Below are 25496 nucleotides of genomic sequence, written 5' to 3'. Positions count from 1 at the left end.
TATTATTAAAGATAAAGTAGCCAAATACATAGAATAATAAGCCTTGCTTAAGTAGAGCCAGCGTTGATTCTGCTAGTGCGAGTCCCATCTCATATATCTATTAAGAGTTCTTTGAGAATGTTAGCCAAGCATGTTGATAGAAGTGATCTGGTTGACATAGTGTATTTGGACTTTCAACAAGGTACCTCAGCAAAGGCTCCTGTGTAGTCTTAACAGTCAAGGGATAAGATAAGAGGTCCTCTTGTGGATCAGGAATTAGTTAAGTAGCAGAGAGTAAGGATCTTTGGAAGAGAGATGCAGAAAGTGTGCTACCCAAAGGATCAGAATGGGAACCTGTGCTTTTAAACTTCTTCATAAACAATTTAGAGTTGGTGGTAAGCAGTGAGGTGGCCTGAATTGTTCAGGGACATTGAAACAAAAAGAGATTGTGAAGCACACCAAAAGAATCTCTCCAGACTGAGTAAATGGGCAGTAAAATTGCAAATGCAATTCAGTACAGTCATACCTCGGGTTACAGCCACTTCAGGTTGCGTTTTTTTGGGTTACGCAGATGCAGGTTGTGAACGTGCATCCTGCACGGATCACGTTCGCAACCCGAGTGTCCACTGTATAAGGAAGTGGAGATTGATGCACATTGAGGGGGAGGGAATCTTAATGTCACATATGCACTCATGGGGTCTGAACTGGCAGTGACTGGCTACAAATAAGACCTTAGGGTTATAGTAGATAGCCATATGAAAATGTTAACCCAATGTATGGCAGATATTGATGGGAGTATCTGAAAGAGCGGCTTGCTGTGGTCTTCACTGAGACCCCTGCTTTAGTTGTGTCAGCCTCAGCTGTAGGGTGAAACAGAAGGAAGAAAAGAAAAGGCAAAACTACCCACAAGGTACAGGTTCTTATATGCCCTTACTTGACTTCACAAACTAGAGAGATGTCCCGCTTGGTGGTAAATGCCTAAGAATTGGAAGTCCTTCCTGAGAAATCTTCACTTGATGCCTTCTTTTCATTCCTGCTGGTAGTGTTAAATGGTGGATTATTCATGGTGGATTGATTTTTAATCAAGGTGATTTATATCATTTATCTGAATCTGCAGAAAGGGGATCATGCTTGATATATGCATAAACAGTGGTACGGATCTGATTACAAAACCTTAGAATCATAGAATCATAGAGTTGGAAGAGACCACGAGGGCCATCGAGTCCAACCCCCTGCCAAGCAGGAAACACCATCAGAGCACTCCTGACATATGGTTGTCAAGCCTCTGCTTAAAGACCTCCAAAGAAGGAGACTCCACCACACTCCTTGGCAGCAAATTCCACTGTCGAACAGCTCTTACTGTCAGGAAGTTCTTCCTAATGTTTAGGTGGAATCTTCTTTCTTGTAGTTTGGATCCATTGCTCCGTGTCCGCTTCTCTGGAGCAGCAGAAAACAACCTTTCTCCCTCCTCTATGTGACATCCTTTTATATATTTGAACATGGCTGTCATATCACCCCTTAACCTCCTCTTCTCCAGGCTAAACATGCCCAGCTCCCTTAGCCGTTCCTCATAAGGCATCGTTTCCAGGCCTTTGACCATTTTGGTTGCCCTCCTCTGGACACGTTCCAGTTTGTCAGTGTCCTTCTTGAAGTGTGGTGCCCAGAACTGGACACAGTCCTCCAGGTGAGGTCTGACCAGAGCAGAATACAGTGGCACTATTACTTCCCTTGATCTAGATGCTATACTCCTATTGTTAATTTAAAAAAATTTAAAAACCAACTAATTACTTACACTGCCGTTTTTACAATTGGGCCTTGCCTATCTTTGCCACACTGCATATCTTCAGCATTCGTTCCTCCTCCTCCTATGGAGGAAATATGTTTAAAGTATTCCCGCATAGGGTCTTTCTCATGTTTAGCCTATTGATTTATTTGTCTACAGAAATTTTTATCCCTTTCTTAACTTTAAAATAAGCTCCAAGAGTAGCTTACAGAGCAATAAAAAAAAGACACCTTGTGAGGTGAAGCATAGGTGAAGTGGGAATATCTGCATCTGCACACTAGACATATTTCTATCTTTTATTCTTTCCAGTGTTGCTCTTTCTACTACACTCTGCTTTGGGCCTGCCTCACCCACACAAAACAGACAAAAATGCCATGATAGGTGGAGTATTGAGTTATTGTTCAATTACTGAGGAGACCAGAGCATTAGATGAAAATAAAATGCTTTTGATTGTAGGCGAATGTATTAACTAATGTATCTGGTAGAAACATTAAATCACTTTAGATATTACCTATAGGACCAATATGGATATTTACAGGTTTTACACAGATTACGTAATACAGTCCATATACAGATTATGTAATATTTAATTACTTAATATCATTTAAGAGGAAATTTAGGGTGGAATCCAGTGTTGTGCAAATGAATTTCTGTCCCTCAATGAAATTTCGCCTTCCTCTCCTCCACCTGCATCCTCCAGAGATTGTCTCTAGAACAAAAATCTGTTTTGTTTTGCCCGAAGGAGACAGATGCAGTGCAAAAATGGTTTAGATAACTTTTTAATGGGATCAAATATGTGGCAAGATTGCAAACTTCTGAAATGCACATAACTCAAGAAATGCTTTTTATAGCAGTCCTCTGCCTCAAAGCTGCTTTATGGAGCTAAACACCTTTTTGGGGCGTGGGTCCTGTGTGCTGAACAGGAACAACACAAAATCACTATGCATACACCGCTCTGGATTGTGGGCCATTGTCTTAAATAACCAGACGTTTTAAAAGTAAGATATAAATTTCAGCTTGTCTATACTCCTTGGCCTATGTGTAAATATTTATTATTCTCATAATTTCTGTTGATCCCAAGATGAGTTTTCTGTCACAAAAACCTAGACTTGTATCTTTTAAAAATGCAGTAAGGTACTCAAGCACAGGGTAATACAATGCTTTCCAGTAATTATTTTATTTTATATTAATGACCAGCTACATATTAAGTTGGGTGGCCTGAGGTGAAAAATTACCCTGCTGCCTTTTCTGCACTCTGTTTTAATAGTGGGCATTCAGTAATAAATACGCAGTTAAGTCAAATAGTTACCTTGAACATTTCCCAAGAGGTGTGATCTTGCCAGCAGAATGCCTCCAGCAAGTTGTGTGTACGTCACACCATAACCATCATATCTTAACTGGAAAATTAAGTGGAAACAGTTTTATACTGACCTCAGCCTTCTGCAGCAGTCAAAGTAGAACAGCTTACATTAGTAGTTTAATCTGGGTTACTCCATCAATTAGTCCATCTGAAATTATAAATATGACATACCTTTTTTTAAATCGTCAACGTCATCAGTCACAAGGTTGAAGTTGATAGGGCATGAATGTGTAACAAATGAGTAGTGTGTGTTTTATTGGTATACAGTGGTACCTCGGGTTAAGTACTTAATTCGTTCCGAAGGTCCATTCTTAACCTGAAACTGTTCTTAACCTGAAGCACCACTTTAGCTAATGGGGCCTCCTGCTGCTGCGCTGCCGGAGCACGATTTCTGTTCTCATCCTGAAGCAAAGTTCTTAACCCGAGGCACTATTTCTGGGTTAGCGGAGTCTGTAACCTGAAGCGTATGTAACCTGAAGCATATGTAACCCGAGGTACCACTGTATAGGTAAAGCAAGCCCCAGAGGCTCTGTGGTTTAGACCACAGCACCACCCACGTCTCTTGCCTTATCGGTATAAAGCCATATCAAAAAAGTGAAAGGATTAGCTACCATCATCCCTGGCCACCATTGGTCATGCTGGCTAGGACTGATGGGAGTTGGAGTCTGGAGGGTATTGTCTTCGCCACATCTGTTTCAGAACTCCAGTTACATTTAAGTAGCACGGTTTGAACTGTTTGCTTCCAGTGAATTTATTCAAGTCACTGTTTTAAATGTGGGTTTTCAGCTCCCTAGAAGTAAATGGACAACACACTTACTGGTACAGAAACAAAATGTAATGCATGCACAGGCTATAATTTCATTTTCTTACGTTGTATTGTACCGTGTTTGTGTGTGTGATTTTAAGTAATCTTTTGCATCAGTTGACAGTTCAGCTAGCAAAGTTGATGAGAAACTTCTCCATGTTTATGCAAAATACTGATAATGTCACAAATTTAGATATGAGATTTGAATATATATGAAACCAAGGTTATCTTAAAGTTGCCAATTTTGATTCTTGAAACATTAGCACCCTTGGCTAGGGAGTGGGGATGATGGTAGATCTGAGCTGGGCCACTGTGGACTTTAGATTAGGCGTGGTGCCAGGACAGGATCTAGAGCGGAACCCAATGAGTGATGGGTAGAGACAGGGCAGAAAGAGGATTTTACTAGCTTTTCAGACCGCAATAATGGATGCTTAATGGAACATTGAGTGTGTTTTGTTTGGTGGGACCAATGCAATACTGGCTGATTTAATTTTCTGCCTTAAAGACTTATTTCTGCACATTATCTTGAACCCATGTAAGCTATACATGTTTTAGTAACTTTTAATAGTTAGGAGATTGCACTGTAGCGTTCTGCTTGAAATTTTTCTTAAATTAACTCTTCATGTTAGCAGCCTTTATGCCAAATATTCCCCAAGGCTGTTGAAAAATGGTGACAGCTAGGTGATGTGCAGTGAGGTGGATATAGTTATTGGATATTGTGGTCACTACTGTGGTCTGGAAGTTCCTTGCATATACACTGACATTTCAAGTAAATGTCCACAGGGAATTGAATATTCAGGAACTAAATGGTTTCCAAATGTGTAAAGAGAATAAGGGTTACGGAATGCTGAGTCACATCTCTGTACAACTTAGCGTGGCCCTGGTTTGCTAGGATTGATGCACATTTTATTAAATGACCATTGCTTTTGCTAAAACTAATCAGGATCCTGTATTTATATAGCAGATGGATGCAAGCTTGCATATGAAATGGGATTTGTTCATGTCTGATCAGTCATTTATAAAGTGACTCGAATTGGCTTTTTTTCTCAGTTAAAAATCCTACATTAATTGGTAGTGAATATTAATTGGTCAGGTAACTTTCTTTAAAAAAAATGGAATTAAATGTAAATAAATACCAGGTGAGAACTTTAAGGGGAGGCTGCATTTTGAATAATCAGAGGCCATTACCTCTATCTAAAGTTTTTCATAGGGTTATTTCAGTTGACCAAACAAAGTACAAAATATGAAGTAGTACAAAATCATAGCCTCCATAGAACCAGTTGCTTAAGTACATAATATGTATGTTATCACTAATGACCACAAAGTAAGTTGAGATTATTTTGGGATTTTAGATCAGAATGTCCCAGTTTTATCACACTGGCATTCGTGAATCAGCATCCTGGATTTTGTCTGCAAGTTTTGCCTGCAAAACAGAAAAATATTATGTCAGTAGTTCATATGAACAAATAGAATTGCAGTAATTTTGTGTTTCACTAAAAACAGGAGTCCATATACAAAGGAAAGCAATTCATAATAGGAAGCAATTTCCCGCAGAAAGGTCTGAGGCCAAGGAGTTTTGATCACAGAGGGCTTTTAAGTCAAGATGGGCAAAAGCTGTCCAATGTGGGGGGGGGGGGGCTTTTCCTGAGAATTCCCCAAAACTAAAAAAAAACCCAACACAGTTCAGAAAAGTTCCTGTAACATTTCTAGCCTCAACACACACCCATTTTCCTCAACATTAATAAATTGCATTGGGGAGGGGGAAGTTGCCTCCGAGAGTCAAGTTCTCAGCTTCCTCCAGTCAAGCTTTCTGAGCATGCTTAAACCCTCCATTGTTCACAAGGAAGGAGTCCGGTGGCATAAAGAACTACACTTCCTAGTGTCAGCAGTGTAGGCTCACAGGTGTAGCCAGAATTTTTTCATGCAACGTGAGAAATGACTTAGATCATGGGTAGGCAAACTAAGGCCCGGGGGCCGGATCTGGCCCAATCGCCTTCTAAATCCGGCCCGCGGACGGGCCAGGAATCAGCGTGTTTTTACATGAGTGGAATATGTCCTTTTATTTAAAATGCATCTCTGGGTTATTTGTGGGGCCTGCCTGGTGTTTTTACACGAGTAGAATGTGTGCTTTTATTTAAAATGCATCTCTGGGTTATTTGTGGGGCATAGGAATTTGTTCTCCCCCCCCCCCCCAAAAAAAATACAGTCTGGCCCCCAACAAGGTCTGAGGGACAGTGGACCGGCCCCCTGCTGAAAACGTTTACTGACTCCTGACTTAAATGAAGTCACCCTCAGCTTAACTTTGGGAAATGTAGTTTTGTGGTGTTATTTTGATTTTGCTGTGGTTTTTTTTTTCTTGTTTAATTCCTGTTGGTCAGTGAGTAAAAAAGGAATAAACTTAGGCAATAAATGTAAGGATATATATTTTATAAACTCCACAGCATCCATAGTTCACGTCTGCAGGAATTGCAGGCTTTGACTTTGCTGCTGTCTTCTCCTAGTACCCACCCCTGATTCCAGCCAGCCTTTCACAAATTAAGTATGGAAATAGGAGGGAGTGAGAAAAGGGGCAGATGAAATGACATTTATCAGCTGAGATGAAATGGGGAGGTTGATGGGTTTGTTTTGTATTGGCTAGGGAATTTTCGAACGCAGACACGCACACAACACCTGTTCTGAAATCCTTCTTCATTCCTACTTTTACACATCTGAAATTTAGAACGGAGGGTTTTTCCTTAATTGAAATTAGTAGGGTAACGCTTAAAAGGCACTTGCGCTTTGGGGGCTGTGGTCTGTTTGTAAAAGGTTATGCCTGGCCATTTAGGTGTCTGTTTCCACAGTAGTTCTCGTGGATAAGGTGGCACAGTGCGGAACAGACAGAAGAGTATTCACACTTAGCAAACAAACCTCAAACTGTCTTTGACAACATTGCTGGTTCAGACCAACATTGCTGCCTACCTGAATCCATGACAGGTTTGTTTGAGGTGGGATTTGGAAAGGGACCGTATTCTAAGGGCAGGATGACTGGGAGCAAGAGGTGTAGGTTCTGTAACGTCAGTGATTTTTATCCGTCATAACTTGTACATTTTTCAACCTTGTTTGCATTTATTTTAAGTGACGGTGACACATATTCAACTCTTTCTGCCCCTCATTGAAAAGATTAACATAAACTCATACCTGATTGATTCATACCTGATTGATAGGATCATTGTTCTAATGCAAGAGGATCTCTGCAATAGGACCAGAGTAGTGGAGGACACATTAATGGATTTTATATCCCTTAAGCCATGACGTATGCTAAACCTGTTGTTTTGCTCCAGGCGCAAGTCTTTAAAACCTTGGTTTCAAACCTTAGTTAAAATGAGAACCTTGTTCATCATGAACTGTAGTTAAGGTAAGGGGCTGGGAGAGGCATACTTTTATGTCCTGACCAGGATGTTAAAAGGGTGAAATAAGAATTTTGAAGTGCTTGACACACTCAAATTGTTGTCTACAAATTACTGCATTTCGTGTTCTAAAACAATGTCTACAGATGAACTCTATTTTGGGGCTCTCAACAGGGTGAAAAAGAAATGAGCATGCTGGATGTTTCTGTGTGTATGTGTTGCTGAACACCATAACTTCTCAGGGGTAGGGAACTTCAGACTTGGGAGCTGAATATAGCCTTTCAATGCTTCCAAGGCTTGAGACTCTTGAGATTCTCCTAGACACACCCTAAAGTCTTTTTACTAGGCTGGCACACATCCTTGATCTCAAATAATGCCTTTTGCTTGACTGCATGAAGAATAGAATGGTGTGTGTAGAAATTAGCTTTCTTGTTGTTTAGTCGTTTAGTCGTGTCCGACTTCGTGACCCCATGGACCAGAGCACGCCAGGCACTCCTGTCTTCCACTGCCTTCTGCAGTTTGGTCAAACTCATGCTGGTAGCCTTGAGAACACTGTCCAACCATCTCATCCTCTGTCGCCCCCTTCTCCTTGTGCCTTCTATCTTTCCCAACATCAGGGTCTTTTCCAGGGAGTCTTCTCTTCTCAGGAGGTGGCCAAAGTATTGGAGCCTCAGCTTCACGATCTGTCCTTCCAGTGAGCACTCAGGGCTGATTTCCTTAAGAATGGATAGGTTTGATCTTCTTGCAGTCCAAAAGCTTATACAAAAGTAAAACTTAGATTTTAGTTTTGTATACTGTTTTGTATACTTACTTTTGTATACTGTTGCTCTGCGCACATTTGTCTTTGGCCTCACCTACCGCGGGCATGTGGCTCTCAGAAGGGAATGTGGCCATTGGACTGAAAACTTTCCTCATCCCTGTTTTAAATGGATCATTGTTGAGGTGCGGGACATTTCACTTCCAGTATGACAGCTAATGGGATTTGATTTCAGCTTGCCTCTTGGGAATAGTTTTATCAGACGCAGCAGGTTTTTAAGAATTTTCACGATAAAAAGCTCTTAAAGCAAACATGCATTTATCTTGATTTCGACTCTTGGATATCAAGGAAGTTTTAATGCTGTGATCTTTGACACAGCTTAAATGCAACTTCTTTTTTGAAGCTATTTGGAATTGTAACTTGTTTTTCTCTGGTGTCTCAAAGAAACATCAGTGACCTTCCTGACAAACTGACGAAGGCTTCTTTTTAGTCCTTCTAAAACAGTCAAAACAAGAGTCTGATCACAATTGTTAACAACTTGCATGGTCCCAGTGGGATTGAAGTTTATTCTAGGGCTCAGTTAGGTCAAAGCATATTTTGGAAAGCGTTTAAAATAAGTTTATGTGGCTGCACCTCAGAACTTGAATTAAAGAAAGATTGAGTGATACTTAAAAGTGTATGGAAATGTCTGAGATAAGAATATAAACCACTGGATAAATGTGACTCTTATAGTTCATTTCTTGCCATTTTGCCTAGTATTAAAATGAAGCAGCTTCTAGGATATATACAGCTGTGCCCATGGACAGTGCCAGGTTTTCTGCTTTTAGATGAGTCCCCCCTTTCTGACCCCCTCCCAATCAATAAGTTGGGCTGTCTGTTGTTACTTTTAAAGTACCTTGCATATTTCTCTGATCAAATGTTCAGCATTTTTTAAAAAACAAGACCAGCAAAATAAATTTTAAAAGTTGAAAAATTGTTTTGCTGGAAGGGTTGGGTTTGGATTATCACAAAGCTCAGCTAAGCAGCGCTGTGCATGCCCTCTTTCCCCCTTCATACCAGTAGAACAGATTTCTTCTGAACTGTATATCAAGTTTTATATTTCTGCTCAAATTGGGGCAAACCGCAAGCCTTGTGTGTCTGTAGGCACCCTTAAATGCTTTGTGTAAAATAATACATTGGGGGGAATGTTGAGAGATGTTTTTGACTTAAAAAGAATAAACTTTATATTTTAAAACATTTTATCAAACCTGCAACCTTGCCATTATCAACACCACTCTCTAATCAACTGAGCTATCCAGCTCAGCTTAATGGTCCCTTCCTAATTTAGAAGGATGGAAGCACAATCTGGCAATGTTTTTGAACAGTAATAATTTTAAAAATAGTGGGTGAGATTCAATTAAGTTACTTCTTGAGCAGGATAAGGTCCACTTACATAAAAGAACTCCCATCTCCTACACTGCCACCCCCATGCCCTCAAAATCTGCTATAAATGGTTGAGGGGAAACCCAAAGCAGGTTGGGGGGGGCGCACAAGGGAAGAAGAACGGGGAAGGTTCTGTTTTGTGAGTAGAGTTTGTTTCACATACTCACACCCCACTTAGTGCTACGTTGAATTTCACCCAGAGTTTGCTCGGTTGTACATTGCTTAAGTCAGCAACTAAAAATTTTCTACACTTGTATAAAGTAGTTCAATTTATCATTTTCTTTAAATGGTTGAATTGTTACTAATTTCTACAGGTTATTGGTTGAACTCTTGATGTAGGAAACATGTTGCATCATTGTCATGGAAAAATGTACACTTAGTAAATATTACAAAATGAAGTTATACGTTCATTGCTGTAATAAGACTCTTTGTTTACCGAACATGCCATAGGGCCATGGTAACACAGACAGAAATAGGGACTTGAGTGCTCCTGTGTTAAAGACAATGATGACTACCTAGCAGCTTGTTAATTGCAGGAATTTTGCACCACTTTGAAATACATCATCACTTAATTGGCTTATCAGTAACTTGGAAGTCCACTAAACATTTGAACTTTGTTACATATCTTTGGATGCAAAGTCTTCTAACAGGGCCAGGTAATAGCTGGGAGCGTATGACACTCTGCTCAAGAATCACCACTGGCTCCATATAACTGCTGCTTTTTGTGTCGTACATGCCTTGAATTGAGCCACCTTAAAGCTCCTATTATCCTTAACCATTGACAATGCTGGCTGGGGTTGGAGTGTCACACGTTAGGCATTCCTGCTTTTGAGAGTTGATACTACTCATCATAGCAAGGGTGTATGTAGTGAGTTGTTGGATAGGTTTGCACCTAGTGTTATGCACTCATTATTAATAATAATTGGGGTTCAAAAAGCACACAGCTGTTTTTGAGCATGCCTCTTTGCACTGTGTATTGGGCAAGCTTCACATCCATATGATAGCATTACCGACTAGAAAAATTACTGGTGTCTTCATTACAATAGAATTTTTAGTTGTCCTTCATTAAAACTTGCACTGCAAGGCAATTTATTCCATTACTAGACTGTTGTAGGCTCAGACCAAGTCTTAGCCTCCTACGAGGGCCAAGGTCTTTAGGTATGATTTGATGAGCTAAATCCAATGAAGTAAATGAAAGTTGGGAGAGCACAATTAAAATTGCTTTCTTTCAAATGGCTTAAGAAAGTGGAGAATAGTTTCATAAATTCGACTAACTAATAAAGAGCAGCCGGAAAACCTTTTTAATTTTGACAGGTACTGCACATAACGTCTTTTGGCTGGTGTGGAATGTTGTATTGACTTTTTTTCTAGCCACGCTAAGGAGAATGTATGCTTCTCAAAGTGTTATGTTTAAGCATAAAAGTGACGACAAAATAATAGATCAGTTATATACTCAAGATGTATAGGCTTCAAAACAGATCATTGTCAATTAATAGGAATATTATTGGGACCATGGTGGTGAAGGAAAAGCATAATTAACAGCGTAAACCTGTGTATGTCTACTTAGAAGTAATTCTGACTGAGTTCAGTTAGGATTACTCTCAGGGTATAGGATTTCAATCTTGTTGTTTTTGGATTGGTTGGTATCATGTACTGAGGTCTATAGGGAGATGCAAGGTGGCTTTTGTAGAACGATGGTTTTAATCCATAATACTGAGCAGATCACGCAATAATACATCCCATTAAGCAAAACTTTGGCTTAGAAGGAGTACACAGCAGCTTTGCTCCCACTTGCCGCTGTACTATGCTCAGCATGTCATTCAAATCTGGACTTGAGGTTAAGCTCTCTCCAGATGAACTACAAGCTTGTAAACCAAGGTTAGTTCAGATCAATGATGCTTTCATATTAAGAACGTTTTAGCCTTCAGATAACAATATTGAACATGTTTGCTAACTCCCCTGGATTTGTCAGGAGAGTCAGCATTATGTTCTGAATTAAGAGCCATCATGAGTACTGGGAAATACTCTTTGTAATAGATCGGCAGAAAAGAGGGTGCTTAATAATCAGGGCAAAATATGTTTCTAAACTAAAGAGTTGAATTACCATTAAGCTAAATGCTGGACCCAAAGTAAAACAATAAGGAGCTCCTGATAGATGGGTGCCTTGGAAGGAAGCAGTCTAGGCCTAAAGGCTCCATGCAATCCCTACTTTTTACAGGAATTCCCAACCGCCTAAATAATGTATACTGTGTAGAACACTTATTAGCTTTGGGGGATGACAGCAAGTATTTCCTCTTTCATAATGACCTGGTGTCTCCAGAATGCAATTTTGGTCCTGAATTTTAGTGTTTTCAAGGTGACAAGGGTAACCAGATATATGCATATTTCGTCTAATCTACTTGTGAGTTCAGCTCCCTTCACTGTATAATGGCCATCCTTGTGCCATGTTGCCTTCTGCTTCCTTCACCCTAGTTGTGATGATTGACATCTCTGTAGGTCTGGTTCTTCCTCCGCCTCAATAACAATATTTGCAGCTCTTCCATGATAACGCAGCAGCTGGAGGCTTAAGAGTTAGGCAGCAAGTTTTTGGCCTAGGTACATACTATACAGATTCAGTTTGCAAAAGAATATGCCTTTTCAGTTGCTGGAGAACTCATGTTGCACTCATGTCCTGCTGGTGGACTTCCCAGAGGCATCTGAATGGCTACTCTGGGAACAGAATGTACTAGGCTTAGGTATTTAGGATTTCACCAGATCTTATAGCATTTGTGTGTCAGTGCAAGTTCTTTGGTTCTTAGCTTTTTCCACTTTTGAGAGAATGGAAGCTGCAGATGGGTTTTTCTTTCCTCCAGAAAGTGGTTGCACACACTCATTAGTGTGAATGTAAGTAAATTTTATCGGTCTTGCACTTGTGTTTGTTAAACTATTTTCTGCAGTCTGTGCACTAGTTTGATTAAAGGTAAGGTAGAAATAGGAACACCTTTCAGTACTTTTGCCACCTGTATTCTCTCATTCAAGTATCATCCCTGCCATTGTACGTTGCCATTAAACTCTTTTACAGTGCAATAACCTGGCTTCTGAAGTTAAGTGGGTTAGTATTTTGACCATATTTTTTTTAAAAAAATTGAATCGTGAAAGGAACTGATTCTAATTATAAAATAAATACAAGTCAGTAACATTTAATCCAGGAATGGGGAACATGTGGCTAGATCTAATCATCATCACCTATCATAGGCTATTCTGGTTGGGGCTGATGGGCTCTCCATTCTGGTTTAGTATTGTGAGGGCTATGGGCAAAGCAATACACTGGCTTTTCTTTTTTTAAGAATACCACAGTCTGGATTGATCACAGGATCTAAAAGAATGTTGTACTAGGAAACACCCAAGAGTTCTATAATGCATGTTCATTCTTAACAATTCAAAGCAAATGTGATGTGCCATATCATGCTCTAGACATCTTTAGTATTCATTTGTGTGCATTTCCATGAATGTGCACTAGGTTTAAGATGCCTTCATCCCATACTCAGATACTTAACTTCTATAGACTCAGGAAATCTAGTTGCAGAATAACCTTTTGGTTTCACTTTTTGGAATGTGAATATTTGAAGAGAAGTATTTCTACACACCTTTTCTATTCCTGCAAGCTACCGTAGCAGAAATGTTTAGAGCAGAACACATTTTTATTTGCTCCCGATATTTTATTGCTGGCAATAATTATTTGTAGTTTCTTACTGTATACAATAATTTTGCATTGGTACAACCAGAAATGATCTCAAAGAGCCTGCCTGCCTACATGAAGAAACTTTTCATCTGTCTGTGTGGGAGCTAGTGATAATTTTCTCTGTCCCAAACTCTCCTACAAGATTGAGAGAATTTTTTCTCTTACTCGGAGGGGCGTTGTATGGAAAACCAATGCTGGGATGGCTTGTGCCACATAACTGGGATGCTTATGGAAAATCCCCCCCATCCCCATTGCCCTGGCCTTAGCCAATCTCTGCTTGCCTCCACCCATAAAGGGGCTGCCCACTCTTCGCACCCGTTGGTTGTCACCCCGGCACAAACCAGTTGAGAGACAGGATTTCCTCTGTAGGACCAGCCCCACATAGCCAGTGTTGTCCCTTTCAATTGGATTTGTAGAAAGAACATGAAGATAAAAATGGAAGAGAAAGGCCGTTGCGAGGAGCGACTTTCCTTTGGAACTTGCAGTTCATGGGCTGCGTGTTGGACCACCCTGAGCTAAACCATGGTTTGGCTTAGCATTACGTGCAAACCCAGGTTCATGTTTTGTCTCCCCCAAACAAACTAGGAGCAATATGTCAAGAACAAATGCCCTTCATTGACTTGGGGTGAGACAGACCATGAGCACAGGTTGGCACACACCAAATTTTGTCTTAAGCTCCTGGCAGCTCAGCAGCAGCATCAGGGGCAAAGTGAAGCAGCTGCAGTTTTCTAAATAACCACCAGCACATTTACTCATTCACACTCTGTCATAGTTTGGCTTACATGTGAACTAGACCAATGTGTGTATTTTTGTCAGTTGAACAACTGTGGAGTCCCTGTTTAGGAACTTATCCCTGGAGTTTCTGATACCCAAAGCAGTGTAAGTGATTTCCTTAATCTTAAGACAATGCAACTTTGTTAGGTTGTTTCAGATATATTACAAGAAACATGCGTTTGAAATCAGAATCCATTCCTCAACTCTTTTATATCCCGCTCCCCTCCAAACTTAGATTTGGTGTCTAGCAGCTGGCTGGCTAGATGATTTATTGAAGATTATTTTTCTTGATAGAAGTTCTTTGACTTTTGTTTTCCTCTTCAAAGCTATCTCTCCATGATCTAGAAATTTAATTTGTTATTTTCTTGGTTACAGGGAGAAAAAAATGAAAATTCAGGATATTAAAAACAATATTAAAGAAGCTATAGAGGTAAGTCTACAAGCCTTTCCTGGTTGCTTTGAACTAAAATTTTAACCCGTCACTTTCTGATAACATTTTATCTTTTTTTCTACAGACAATAGTGACAGCAATGGGAAACCTGGCACCTCCAGTTGAACTAGCCAATCCAGAGAATCAGTTCCGAATTGACTATATATTAAACTTAGCAAGCCAGATAGATTTTGACTTCCCACCAGTAAGTATAAATTCTTATTTGCAACAGGCTTATGTTGCATTGGTTTTTAGTTTTCATTTCTTATCGGTGCTGATTTCTTGCAAGGATAGAGTGCAGTAAAGTGAGTTTCCCAATGCATATAGTTCTCTATTACGATCCCAAATATTCATGAGTCGGTTGGCCAAGTTACTGATATAACAGTGTTGACACATCATATGAGCTACTTTCCCTTCTGTATACTTATACAAATCATCATCAGCCTATAGTCAGGGCGGTGTTGGTTGGACATTGGAAAGTGAAGTGCAATATATATTTTTTTGTCTCCAGTGGAGTTTAAAGCAGTATGGTAAATGAAGTTCAGACGTCCTTTTAAAGTGGATGGGCCATGCCGTTAATGCGCAGTAAATGCTGTCAGGCAAAATCCTAGTCGATTTCTCTGTGGCCCTTGATTTTGTAAACATGTTTTCTGCCACCAAGTGACAGGTGCTGCTTTTCTTAGTAGTTTGAAATACTTATTTCGCGTATACACTTAGTACTGAGAAATAGGCAACTAAATTGATGAAATCTTATGCTGCGGACTCAGAGTTAGGGACATGTTCAGAGCTGCTCAAGAAATCCATGGATAAGCTGAGATTTGAAACTGGACCTAAGTTCAGCTATCATATGTTGTTGTTATTGTAAAGCAGTTTAAAATATTGGCTGTGTTTGTACATAACTCTTAAGCTGTAGCTTGCTGTCTCCTAGACGAGCAAACAAACCATAGTTGGCTTCTCCAAAGCTTAGTTACTCCTGCCTGCTCTTTGCTGCCTGCCTGACATCCTGTACTGGCATTGCCTCACCTTGTCACTACCTCCTGGTTGTGCAAACAGGCCAGGGAAATCTTCTCATAAGTTTTCAGCCATTCCTGTTATGCCCTAAGTCAAGCTAATTCCCCACCCCCACCCCACCTGCATCACAGAAACACCAAATGTACTCTCAATAATCAAATTCCTTAGCTCTATTCTACTGCTCTAATGGAGTGATTGACTTTTACAGGTTTTCTGCTAGTATCTTTTTGTGTTGTATTGAAAGATTGGTGTTTTGTTCATGTGAAGAGTTTTGGTGTAAGTAGGTTTAGCAGTCAGGATAGCCAAGTGTATATTAATTAGTCAGTTGACATAAATGATCATTAAAAATTTCCCCTTCTCCTTGCAGAGCAACTGGGTCTAACTTGTGAGGGGCAACTTGTCATGGAGGAATTGGGAGAAAGGAGAAGAGAGAGCTTGTTGTCAGGCAGATTTAAGAGTGAGGACATCTTGGGGGGGGGGGAACAGTCTGATGAACAGTTTTGGTTTTTTTCAGCTGCTTGTGCCTGTGTAGCTTGGTGAGTATTAGGTCGCCAAACAAACCATGGTTAAGGAAAGTTGTTTCGTTCTGAGTTATCGTGAAACCATAGTTAAAACAAGCGACAATTTGTAACTCAATAACAAATCATCGCTTCACATTGTGATTTATTACCAGAAAACAAACTGTAGTTTGCTGGCTGTGCATATATGTATAGGAGTTAGACTCCTTAAAATTTTACTCTCAAATTCCTTATAAATAAGGATAAGAGATAAGAACATCTGAACAATCAGCTGGGCACAGCTGTCTAAGCATGAATTCCCTATCCCTCCTGTTTGTGATCAGCTGTATTTTTTGCCTCTTTAGTGGAGTAGGAGAGCTGGGGGGGGGGAATCACATCTGGCAGCCAATGTTGGTTTCAAATAGTACATGGGTAGAGGGGTCTAAAAAGCCTGGGACACAAATTTTCCTGGCCCTCTAGCGGCTGTGGTCTAGGAGGCTTAGTTTAATAGTAATAATAATAATTTTATTATTTATACTCTGCCCATCTGGCTGGGTTTCCCCAGCCATTCCCCAGTTCAGTCAGAATCAAGTATACACTTCTAGAGTTAATACTAAAAACATTTTAAAAAGGTAAAGGACTCCTGACAGTTAAGTCCAGTCGCAGACGACTCTGGAGTTGTGGCGCTCATCTCGCTTTACAGGCCGAGGGAACCGCCGTTTGTCTGCAGACAGTTTTTCCAGGTCATGTGGCCAGCATGACTAAGCCGCTTCTGGCGCAACGGAACACCGAAACCAGAGCAGCACATAAAATTGCCATTTACCTTCCCGCCGAAGTGGTACCTCTTTATCTACTCGCACTTTTTTTGGTGTGCTTTCAGACTGCTAGGTTGGCAGGAGCTGGGACCGAGCAACGGGAGCTCACCCCGTTGCGGGGATTTGAACCGCGACCTTCTGAAACCAGAGGCGTGCATTGGTTACCAGATGCGAAATATTTTGGCATTATTTTCAGCTCTCCTACTCCACTACTTGCATTAAAGAGACCCTCTGAATAATTCTCACTAAAGTGAAAACCCTCATTTTGATCTTGCATCACTGAATGATTTAGAGTGCTTATTCACCACAACAAGCATAGATCACCACGAGCAGAATTTACTTGCATATTACTTATTTTGCTCTGAAGAATACTTTGGAACCACTGAATGCACCATCTTTTCTGCCACCTTCAGAGTTAGAAACAAGAAATTTGTCTTATATTGTATGTGATTTCCAGAACACTAGCAGCACAAAGAACCTTTTAAGGACTTGCATGAAGGCTACTCGATACTCAGTACTTCCGTATTGTAGGGTAAGCCTGTGAACAGCATAATGCTGTCTTTTGGAGAGGCCAGTGTTTGATAAAAGGGTTACAGGCATATGCACTGGCTAAGAAAGTGACCTTGTACATATTGTACCTATCAAAGCACATTCGAAGCACATTCTCTCCCTCAGAGAATCCTGGGCCCTGTAGTTTATCCTTGACACAGTTGCCGTTCCTAGCAACCCAGATTGTAGTTTGAATGTGCTTTACAGAAATAATGTGTATGCAGCCAGTATTCGTGAAAGTGAGTGAGCATGTGTGCATTCCATCTGAGCTCTGTAACTTGGCTTCCAGAAATGATGATGAGGGCTTTCTAGACAGATGCTGCTTACCAAGATACCCCAGTCTTAGTTACTGGCACTGTTTGTTATTTATCAGGCTTTCTATCCTAAGTGTTACTGCATAATTTGAATTTTGCTTTCATATGGCTGGATGTTTGGCTTGCTGTAGTTCCAATAAAATTAGAGTGCCATACTAGGACCTGGGATAGGAAGGTTCAAATCTCCATTCAGCCATGAAGTTCCACCTTGTCCGGTCACTGTCTTCCTAGGGTTGCCATGTGTCCTCTTTTTCATGGGTAGAGCCATCATAGCAATCCATAGTTCAAAATATGGCAACCCTACTAACTTTGCAGGCTTGTTGTGAGAATAAAATGGAAGAGGAGGGCTGGAAATTGCCTCATGCTCCTAAGAGGAAAGGCAAGAAAAAAAGATAACCAGCAACTGTGATAAAATAGCAACAGAGAGAGACGCAAGAGATACTGGCCATTGCATTAGTTCTGAGTCAGTATTTAATATTCAATCCTAGTTGCATACCTCCAGTAATATTTCGTTTGAGCCCTATTTCAGAATTAAAATTGAACTTTGCCTTAGTATTTGCCATTTTCTATATATGTCAAAAGCAGCTGGAGATACAGGATTTTACTTCCTGCCTACTAATCTTGTATCTTTTTACCATGAAATGCATTTTCATGTGCTTTTAGTTATGAAATATAATGACGTTAATGTGGACTCCTGTGATAAGGTTGCACAGTTCACTTAATTCTAATCGTATTAACAGTTTTGAAGTTCCTGCTGTTGGTTAACTTCGCTATATAGCTGTGCTACAGAACTTTGTTTCTGGAAGCAGCCATGTGAAATATTTGGAACGATTTTTCTCACACTTTTTTTGTTCGCAAGGAAGTTCAGCGGTTGGCATTTGTAGCCCACAAATTGCTACCATCTGGCTTTCTGACAAGAAACTTCGGATAGCTTTGCCATCTCTGCATAACTGATAGAGACCAGAGGCAGAGTCTTCCAACTGGGCAAGAGCTTCACAGGAAGTCGTGGTTAATAATCTTCAGTAGTTAGAAATTAATTAGCAAGTCCAGTTGGCACTACCCATTTCCAGGTTAGAATGAATGTAGCTTCCTCCTGCATGCATGTAAGGGTTTGGCAGAGTAATATCAGCTGTTGGACAGTTTGTTGCCTCTTGCGGATGTCCTTAAAGGTAGAGGGACCCCTGACCGTTACATCCAGTCGGGAATGACTCTGAGGTTGCGGTGCTCATCTCGCTTTACTGGCCAAGGGAGCCGGTGAACAGCTTCGGGTCATGTGGCCAGCATGACTAAGCCGCTTCTGGCAAACCAGAGCAGTGCACGGAAACGCCATTTACCTTCCCACCGGAGCGGTGCCTATTTATCTACTTGCACTTTGACGTGCTTTCGAACTGCTGGGTTGGCAGGAGCAGGGACAGAAGAACGGGAGCTCACCCCGTTGCGGGGATTCGAACCGCCGACCTTCTGATCGGCAACAACTAGGCTCTGTGGTTTAACCCACAGCGCCACCCGCGTCCCATGGATGTCCTTACCAAGAAACTAAAAAGAACCTATCACAGGAATGATCTCTTACCCAGTTGCTACATTATGGATTACTGCCTCCTTCCTTCCATGTTTGCTGTGAACTGGAACAGCTCTTGTTTTTTTTATAGCTGTTAGGCACAGTGTCTACTCAAGAAAACCATTCACAGTACAGAAATATTTTGCTGCTGCCCCAGTGACCCAAATCCCGGTTGGGGGATAACAAAATGGTGGCAGAGTCAAGGCAGGAGACATAATTTTTGCAGCAGTGCTGCTGTGGTATAATGCCATTCCCACTACAGCTTGTACAAGCTATCAGGCTGCCCTCTGATGTGTGTCTCTGGAGCATACAAACAGTAGTCTCACCTGGGCTCATTTAAGTATCAGTTGTATTCCTCTGGTACTGAAAAAACCGAACTTGTGTATTAATTATGTGTAAGGTACCTAAGAATATCTCTGTACTTTTAAATCCCTGGACACATTAATTGAAATGAGCTCTCCTCAGAGAAAATTGATGACTTTATAGCTTTATATAGATTTCTCTTCCCGAATACAGTGAGTAGTTGGAGATAACCTTTATCCTGGCGTATTGTAAAGTTTTACAGTACAGCAGATTATGTCTTCACTGTATACTGAAATTCAAACAATCAAGTAAAAAGTATATAGTGTGCAACAAATATGGTTTCTGTTGAGTGTGCAAGTCGCATGCCATTACAAACCAGTGTTTTATCAGATAGCCATGGAAGTGTTTGTGTCCATAGCTGAGTGAAATGCATGCTTATACCCTCCTCTCTGAAAGCATGTTGATGACAGCTTGCACAATGCTGAACCTGACTTTCTTTAGAAAACATAACAGTGGGAATTGGAGAACGTGGTCTCAGTTTCTCAACCTGTCCTCCTGGATTTTGTACACTAGTTTTGAGGCCATCTCAAAGTGAGACAGAAGAGAGAGAACCCAAGTTTGAAATGCATGCACACACTGTGATACTGGGGTTTAAGTAAGGATGTGGTTTATACCACATAGCAATGCACAAAATTGTAAGCGGAACATAAATTTGTACCTGACACACTGTGGTGTTCAGCATGACCTTCTATTTAGATGATTCTGGTGTTTAGTGATGCAAAGTAGTTAAAGATTGAGTACATATGGTAATGGATTACTAAACTTCCTGAAGTCAAGTGCTTTGGGTTTTGTATTAGCTGTGACTTGCTAAATAACAATAAGGAATGCAAATGTTTAATAAATGACAGCAACATCTTTTTTGTAATAATTGAATATCCCTTGTAACCAGTGAGAACTGGTGAGTCTGTGTGTGTGTGTGTGTGTGTGAGAGAGAGAGAGAGGGGGGGGGGAGGGAGGGAGGGAGGGAGGGAGACAGAACTGTCTGCAAAAAGTTTGAAATCTTTGTATTTTGCAAATGAGGATTGGATGCTGTAGAACCAAGGTGGTCAGATTGAAGGCCATGAAGGGCTTGTAAAGGCAAGCAGTGCTTTCTCCTTTAAATAATAATACTGAATAGCCCATAGTGCTATGTTGTTCTTTGCAGCAGCTGCAGCAGTTGTTCTAAGTGCAAGAACTGATGGAGGGAGGAGCCTTGCTACACCAGATTCCCCTCCTTTTATTGCTGAAAAGTTTCCTGTGTGGGTGCTGGCAAAGTTAGCTTTCCTAACAGTGGAGACTCAGCTCAACATATTCTTGGGCTACACTTAAAAGGTTTAAAACAGTCTAAAAGAGGTAAAACACGGGAATAATACAGAAAGCAGATGTAACAAAATACTGTTCTTGAATAACCCTGGCTATTACAGGGGGTGTTAACTTTCATTTTGGTAGATTTATTGTGCTTTTTTGACAATATCACATCAGCATAAAAGTTGTTGGGGGGGTTCTGTTTGTCTAGCAGCATGCTTCTATTTAGCATTTAAAAAACACCATGTTGGTCCCTGCCACTCAATTCAGCAAAATGCTCTCACAATTAGCAGCAGAGAAATGGTTGTGAAAATGTAGTTCCAACCTGAAGACTAAGTATCTGTCTTGGAGTTTGCTCTTTTAAACATGTGTATCTTTGAAATGCTGTGGTGTTGACAGTGTTCAATATTTAATTCTGAAACAAGAAATATGAAACATTAATGAGCTCCTTGGTAAAATAACTTCGTAGTACAATAATTTCTCTACAAGGCTGTTGTATTTCACAGGTCCTTAGGTATAGTATGTGTAAATGCTAAATACATATCAGATGTATATTTTTAAGGTTATCATTCTCTGAAATAACCCCCCCCCCAAATATGATCAGTTGCCCAAGTGGGGTCTGGTCTCTGCCTTGAATTCATTTGCCTTTCATTGCTGCGTAAACAGAACCTGTTAGACTAGTTGAGGGTTATATAATTCAAACTGTTCAGCATTACTTCAGCCACAATTTGTGGACTCAAGTGAGAAGTGTGGAGCCCTATTCATTTCAATTGCCCAACTGGCTGGATTTTAAAAAATCACAGTATAAATGGCAGCTTCTTTCAATTTGGAATCTAGAGAACCTCGAACACACGCACAGTCCCTTTTATGCCTGGAGCTCCTGTATGTGTAAACCTTTCCCGTTCACTTCAGTGCCATCCTATTGCATGCACAGAATTCCTACTGCTGCTAAGATTAGAAGGTGCTCCCCTGTGCTCAAAAACTGGAAGAAATAACAACTTCATTGGCAGAAGACTGAGAAAAGAAGTACCGTATTTTTTGCTCTATAAGACTCACTTTTTCCCTCCTAAAAAGTAGGGGGGATGTGTGTGCGTCTTACAGTGCGAATGCAGGCTGTGCAGCTATCCCAGAAGCCAGAACAGCAAGAGGGATCTCTGGTTTCACTGCGCAGTGATCCCTCTTGCTATTCTGGCTTCTGGGATTCAGAATACAGTGGTACCTTGGGTTACATACGCTTCAGGTTACATACGCTTCAGGTTACACACTCCGCTAACCCAGAAATAGTTCTTCATGTTAAGAACTTTGCTTCAGGATAATAACAGAAATCTGGCTCCGGCGGCGCGGTGGCAGCAGGAGGCCCCATTAGCTAAAGTGGTGCTTCAGGTTAAGAACAGTTTCAGGTTAAGAACGGACCTCCGGAACGAATTCAGTACTTAACCTGAGGTACCACTGTATTTTTTTTTTCTTGTTTTCCTCCTCCAAAAACTAGGTGCGTCTTATGGTCTGGGGTATGTGGTACAGGGTGCTAATGTATAAAATAACATATTGTAAGAAATTGTCAGAACGATTTGCAAAAAGAAAAGAAAAGGAATTCCATTGCTTGTATAGTTTTTTCGGTATTGGAACTGAAAAAATAATTATCAGAATGCTGAAAAAAAGGATTCTACGTATTCTTTTTTTAAAAAACAAACCAGCGTGATAACAAAACGGATGTTAATCCTTTTACTAAAGTATTTAAGTTAAGATGTATAGCTATACTCTTAATGCTTTGTTGTGACTGAACTTTTAGAAACAATAAAAACTAAACAGGAGCTCTGTATTTTGGGTGTGCGCACACCTGCTAGGTTTTGGTCTTGATCTTATGATCAGGGTTTTAAGAGTAAATCTCTTTTGCAAGGGATGGTGTGTTGGGAGCCACACTTCTTACAGCCCCTTGGCTCCTCCAACCCAACTGGATATTTGCACAGCTGAGCTGGAAGTGTGCATCCCAGATCGGACAGGAACCCCCTTTAAAAAAACACACCAAAAACTTAAAACGTTAGGATGGTGAAAGGAAGAGAGCTGGCCCTGGCACAAAAGGGGGGCTGGGAAATAAACAGCAAATAGTAGGTGATGGGAAGGATGAGGCCACATATGAGGGAGCTTGCCTTAAGGCGTTTCTTCATAGGCCCAGCATGTGGAAGCTTTTGAATCACACTCACACAGATAGCCCCTTGCACCTATAACTTCATGTGCAAGGTAAACGTTAGACATGCCAGACTATGATGAGGTGAGTCTTTTCCAGAACAAGGAAATGGACTCGGGGACCTAAGTGGTAAGTGCAATGTTGTCTGTTCAAGACTTGCACATAGAGTTCTTCACAGAGAGATGTACTTTATTTTTTGTTTATTATATACTTCTAGCATTGTGGGAAATTCAAGATTTGCTTATCTGGTGAATAATTTCTGCTTGCAATTGTTGTTGTAGTTGTTGTTGTTGTTTATTGAATTTATATACCACTCTATACCCAGAGGTCTCTGGGCAGGTCACATAAAAGATCACACTAAGGAGGTATAAAATAAAAAAAATTAACCCAATAATACCCCCCCTCCAAAAAAGTAGAAAACAAGCACATAAAAGAGGAAGTTTCTAGTCTGTGCTTGTTTTCTGTTTTGGAGAATTTGGAGCATTTGTAGAAATGTAAACCACAGAGCCTAGGACTTGCCGATCAGAAGGTCGGCGGTTCGAATCCCCGTGACAAGGTGAGCTCCCGTTGCTCGGTCCCTGCTCCTGCCAACCTAGCAGTTTGAAAGCATTTCAAAGTGCAAGTAGATAAATAGGTACCGCTCCGGCAGGAAGGTAAATGGCGTTTCCGTGTGCTGCTCTGGTTCGCCAGAGCGGCTCAGTCATGCTGGCCACATGACCTGGAAGATGCACACCGGCTCCCTCAGCCAGTAAAGCGAGATGAGTGCCGCAACCCCAGAGTCGGCCACGACTGGACCTAATGGTCAGGGGTCCCTTTACCTTTACCTTTTTAATCTACTTACCTACAGTCATAAGTGGTTCAGTCTCATCAGCTTGACTGCATATGTAGGCAAGGCCTAACTAACCTTCACATTCCTTCAAAAAGTAGAACCATAGAATGGTAGAGTTGGAAGGGACTCCAAGGGTCATCTAGCCCAACCCCCTGCAATGCATGAATAACATGTTTCTGTTTGTTTCTCTCCTCCTATCCTTTGTTTTGCTCTTGGTTTTAGTCTGATTAACTTTGTCTCTAGCAGTTTTAATTTTGAAGGAGAATTGTAGCCTGAAAAAAATTCAGGGATGTGTGTATGTTGTGTGTTTTTGCTGCTTTTTATTCAGGGCTGTGTTCAAATTAAGGAGTTCTCAAGGCTAGAACTCCCATGATAATGTGTGTTCTATAGTGATTAGGGTGGCAGAGAGATGCCACCAGGCAGAGTGAAATCTTGCACCTTCATAGCAGTACATGCAATCTCTAATATATGTGTGGGATGTACCTCCTTTGTGGGTTGAGGGGAAGACCAAACTAGTACTGCTCTAAGTATACAGAATGTTCGCTTTATGTTGCCTTACTGGTTGCCAGATAGCTACCCATTTTGCTGTTTGAGGGAATGATTTCCCCTGACTTCTTCATTATCCCCCCGCCCCCTGGTCCTTGCACCTTCAGAGGTAGGGCCAAAAAGAGTGATTTTGGGGGCTTTGTTGGCCTGCTTGTGAAACTCCTTCTCCAGGAAGACCTGTCTGACTGCTGTTCTGTTGTTCTTTTGAAGTTTGGAAAAACTTTTATTCCCTTAGGGCCTTTTAAATTTGTCTTTTTAACGAGTATTCTGTTCTGTTTGCCTTTAAGCTTATATTTTACTTCAAATGTGTATGTAATCCACTTTGGGGGCTGCCTTTTGATGAAGGACGGGTATAAATTCCCTAAAATTAATTACGTTTTTAATTGGTACTATTATTTTATCCAGTGTTGTAGTCCATCATTGGCTAGATTTTTCTCTTACACACTTTTTATTTAAATCTTCCGACCTAGTCTTCATAATAAGACATTCAAATTTTGTGGTTTCGCTATTCTCCAGTCCTTGTGCCAGTTCTAACCAACCTTCCTTAACGTTTTATCAGCCTTTTAAAATATAATTTTATGGTATTTCAGAAAGGTAACAGAAATTTTAGTTACATCCTGAACTTGAGCCACTGCTTGTGATAAGTTCCAAGTCAGACTTCATTATACCCAACAATTTCATCATTTTTGTGAGGTGAGCCCATTTCGTAAGGCTCCAATTTTTATTTTTATTTTTTGTTTAATGCTCATGTAGAGGGTTCGACTAGTGTGTACCAACTTTATGCCTGGGAGAGGATTATTCTCTCCTAGATCTGCCTGCTCCAAAGTCTCAACTAATTTACTTCGTCCCTCTGAACTCAATGGGAGCGCACTAAGGAGGTATTTGATTCTCCTGCTGAAAAAAAGTAGGCTTTAAAATTGCTTAGCTTTGACTGGTTACATTCTCATAATATTTTGTCAAACTATTGACTTGCTTCGATTGATAGTCTTTTAAATTAACTTATAACCTGAAGCTGGTAGTAAAGAACATATTGGCTTAGTTACATAAAGATATATACTGTGTGTGTGTGTGTGTGTGTGTGTGTGTGTGTAGATATAGATATATGCACCCCTCACATTTTATAAAATA

At 40.6% G+C, this 25496-nt stretch overlaps 1 protein-coding gene across 6 annotated transcripts in view; it reads left to right on the top strand.

Annotated features, from left to right (window-relative positions):
* GNAS (GNAS complex locus) overlaps positions 1-25496 on the top strand; it is a 177123-nt gene that overhangs the window by 96825 nt on the left and 54802 nt on the right. For all 6 annotated transcript variants that reach the window (XM_081011426.1, XM_081011427.1, XM_081011428.1 and 3 more), the window contains exons 3-4: positions 14363-14417; positions 14503-14622. In XM_081011426.1, coding sequence (XP_080867552.1) covers positions 14363-14417; positions 14503-14622 — 175 coding nt within the window. The remainder of the gene's footprint in view (positions 1-14362; positions 14418-14502; positions 14623-25496) is intronic.

This window comes from Podarcis pityusensis (assembly GCF_964106645.2).
Source record: "Podarcis pityusensis genome assembly, chromosome: 6".
NCBI lineage: Eukaryota > Metazoa > Chordata > Lepidosauria > Squamata > Lacertidae > Podarcis > Podarcis pityusensis.
Note: the sequence above shows the minus strand (reverse complement) of the source record. Positions and strands in the feature narration are given on the sequence as shown.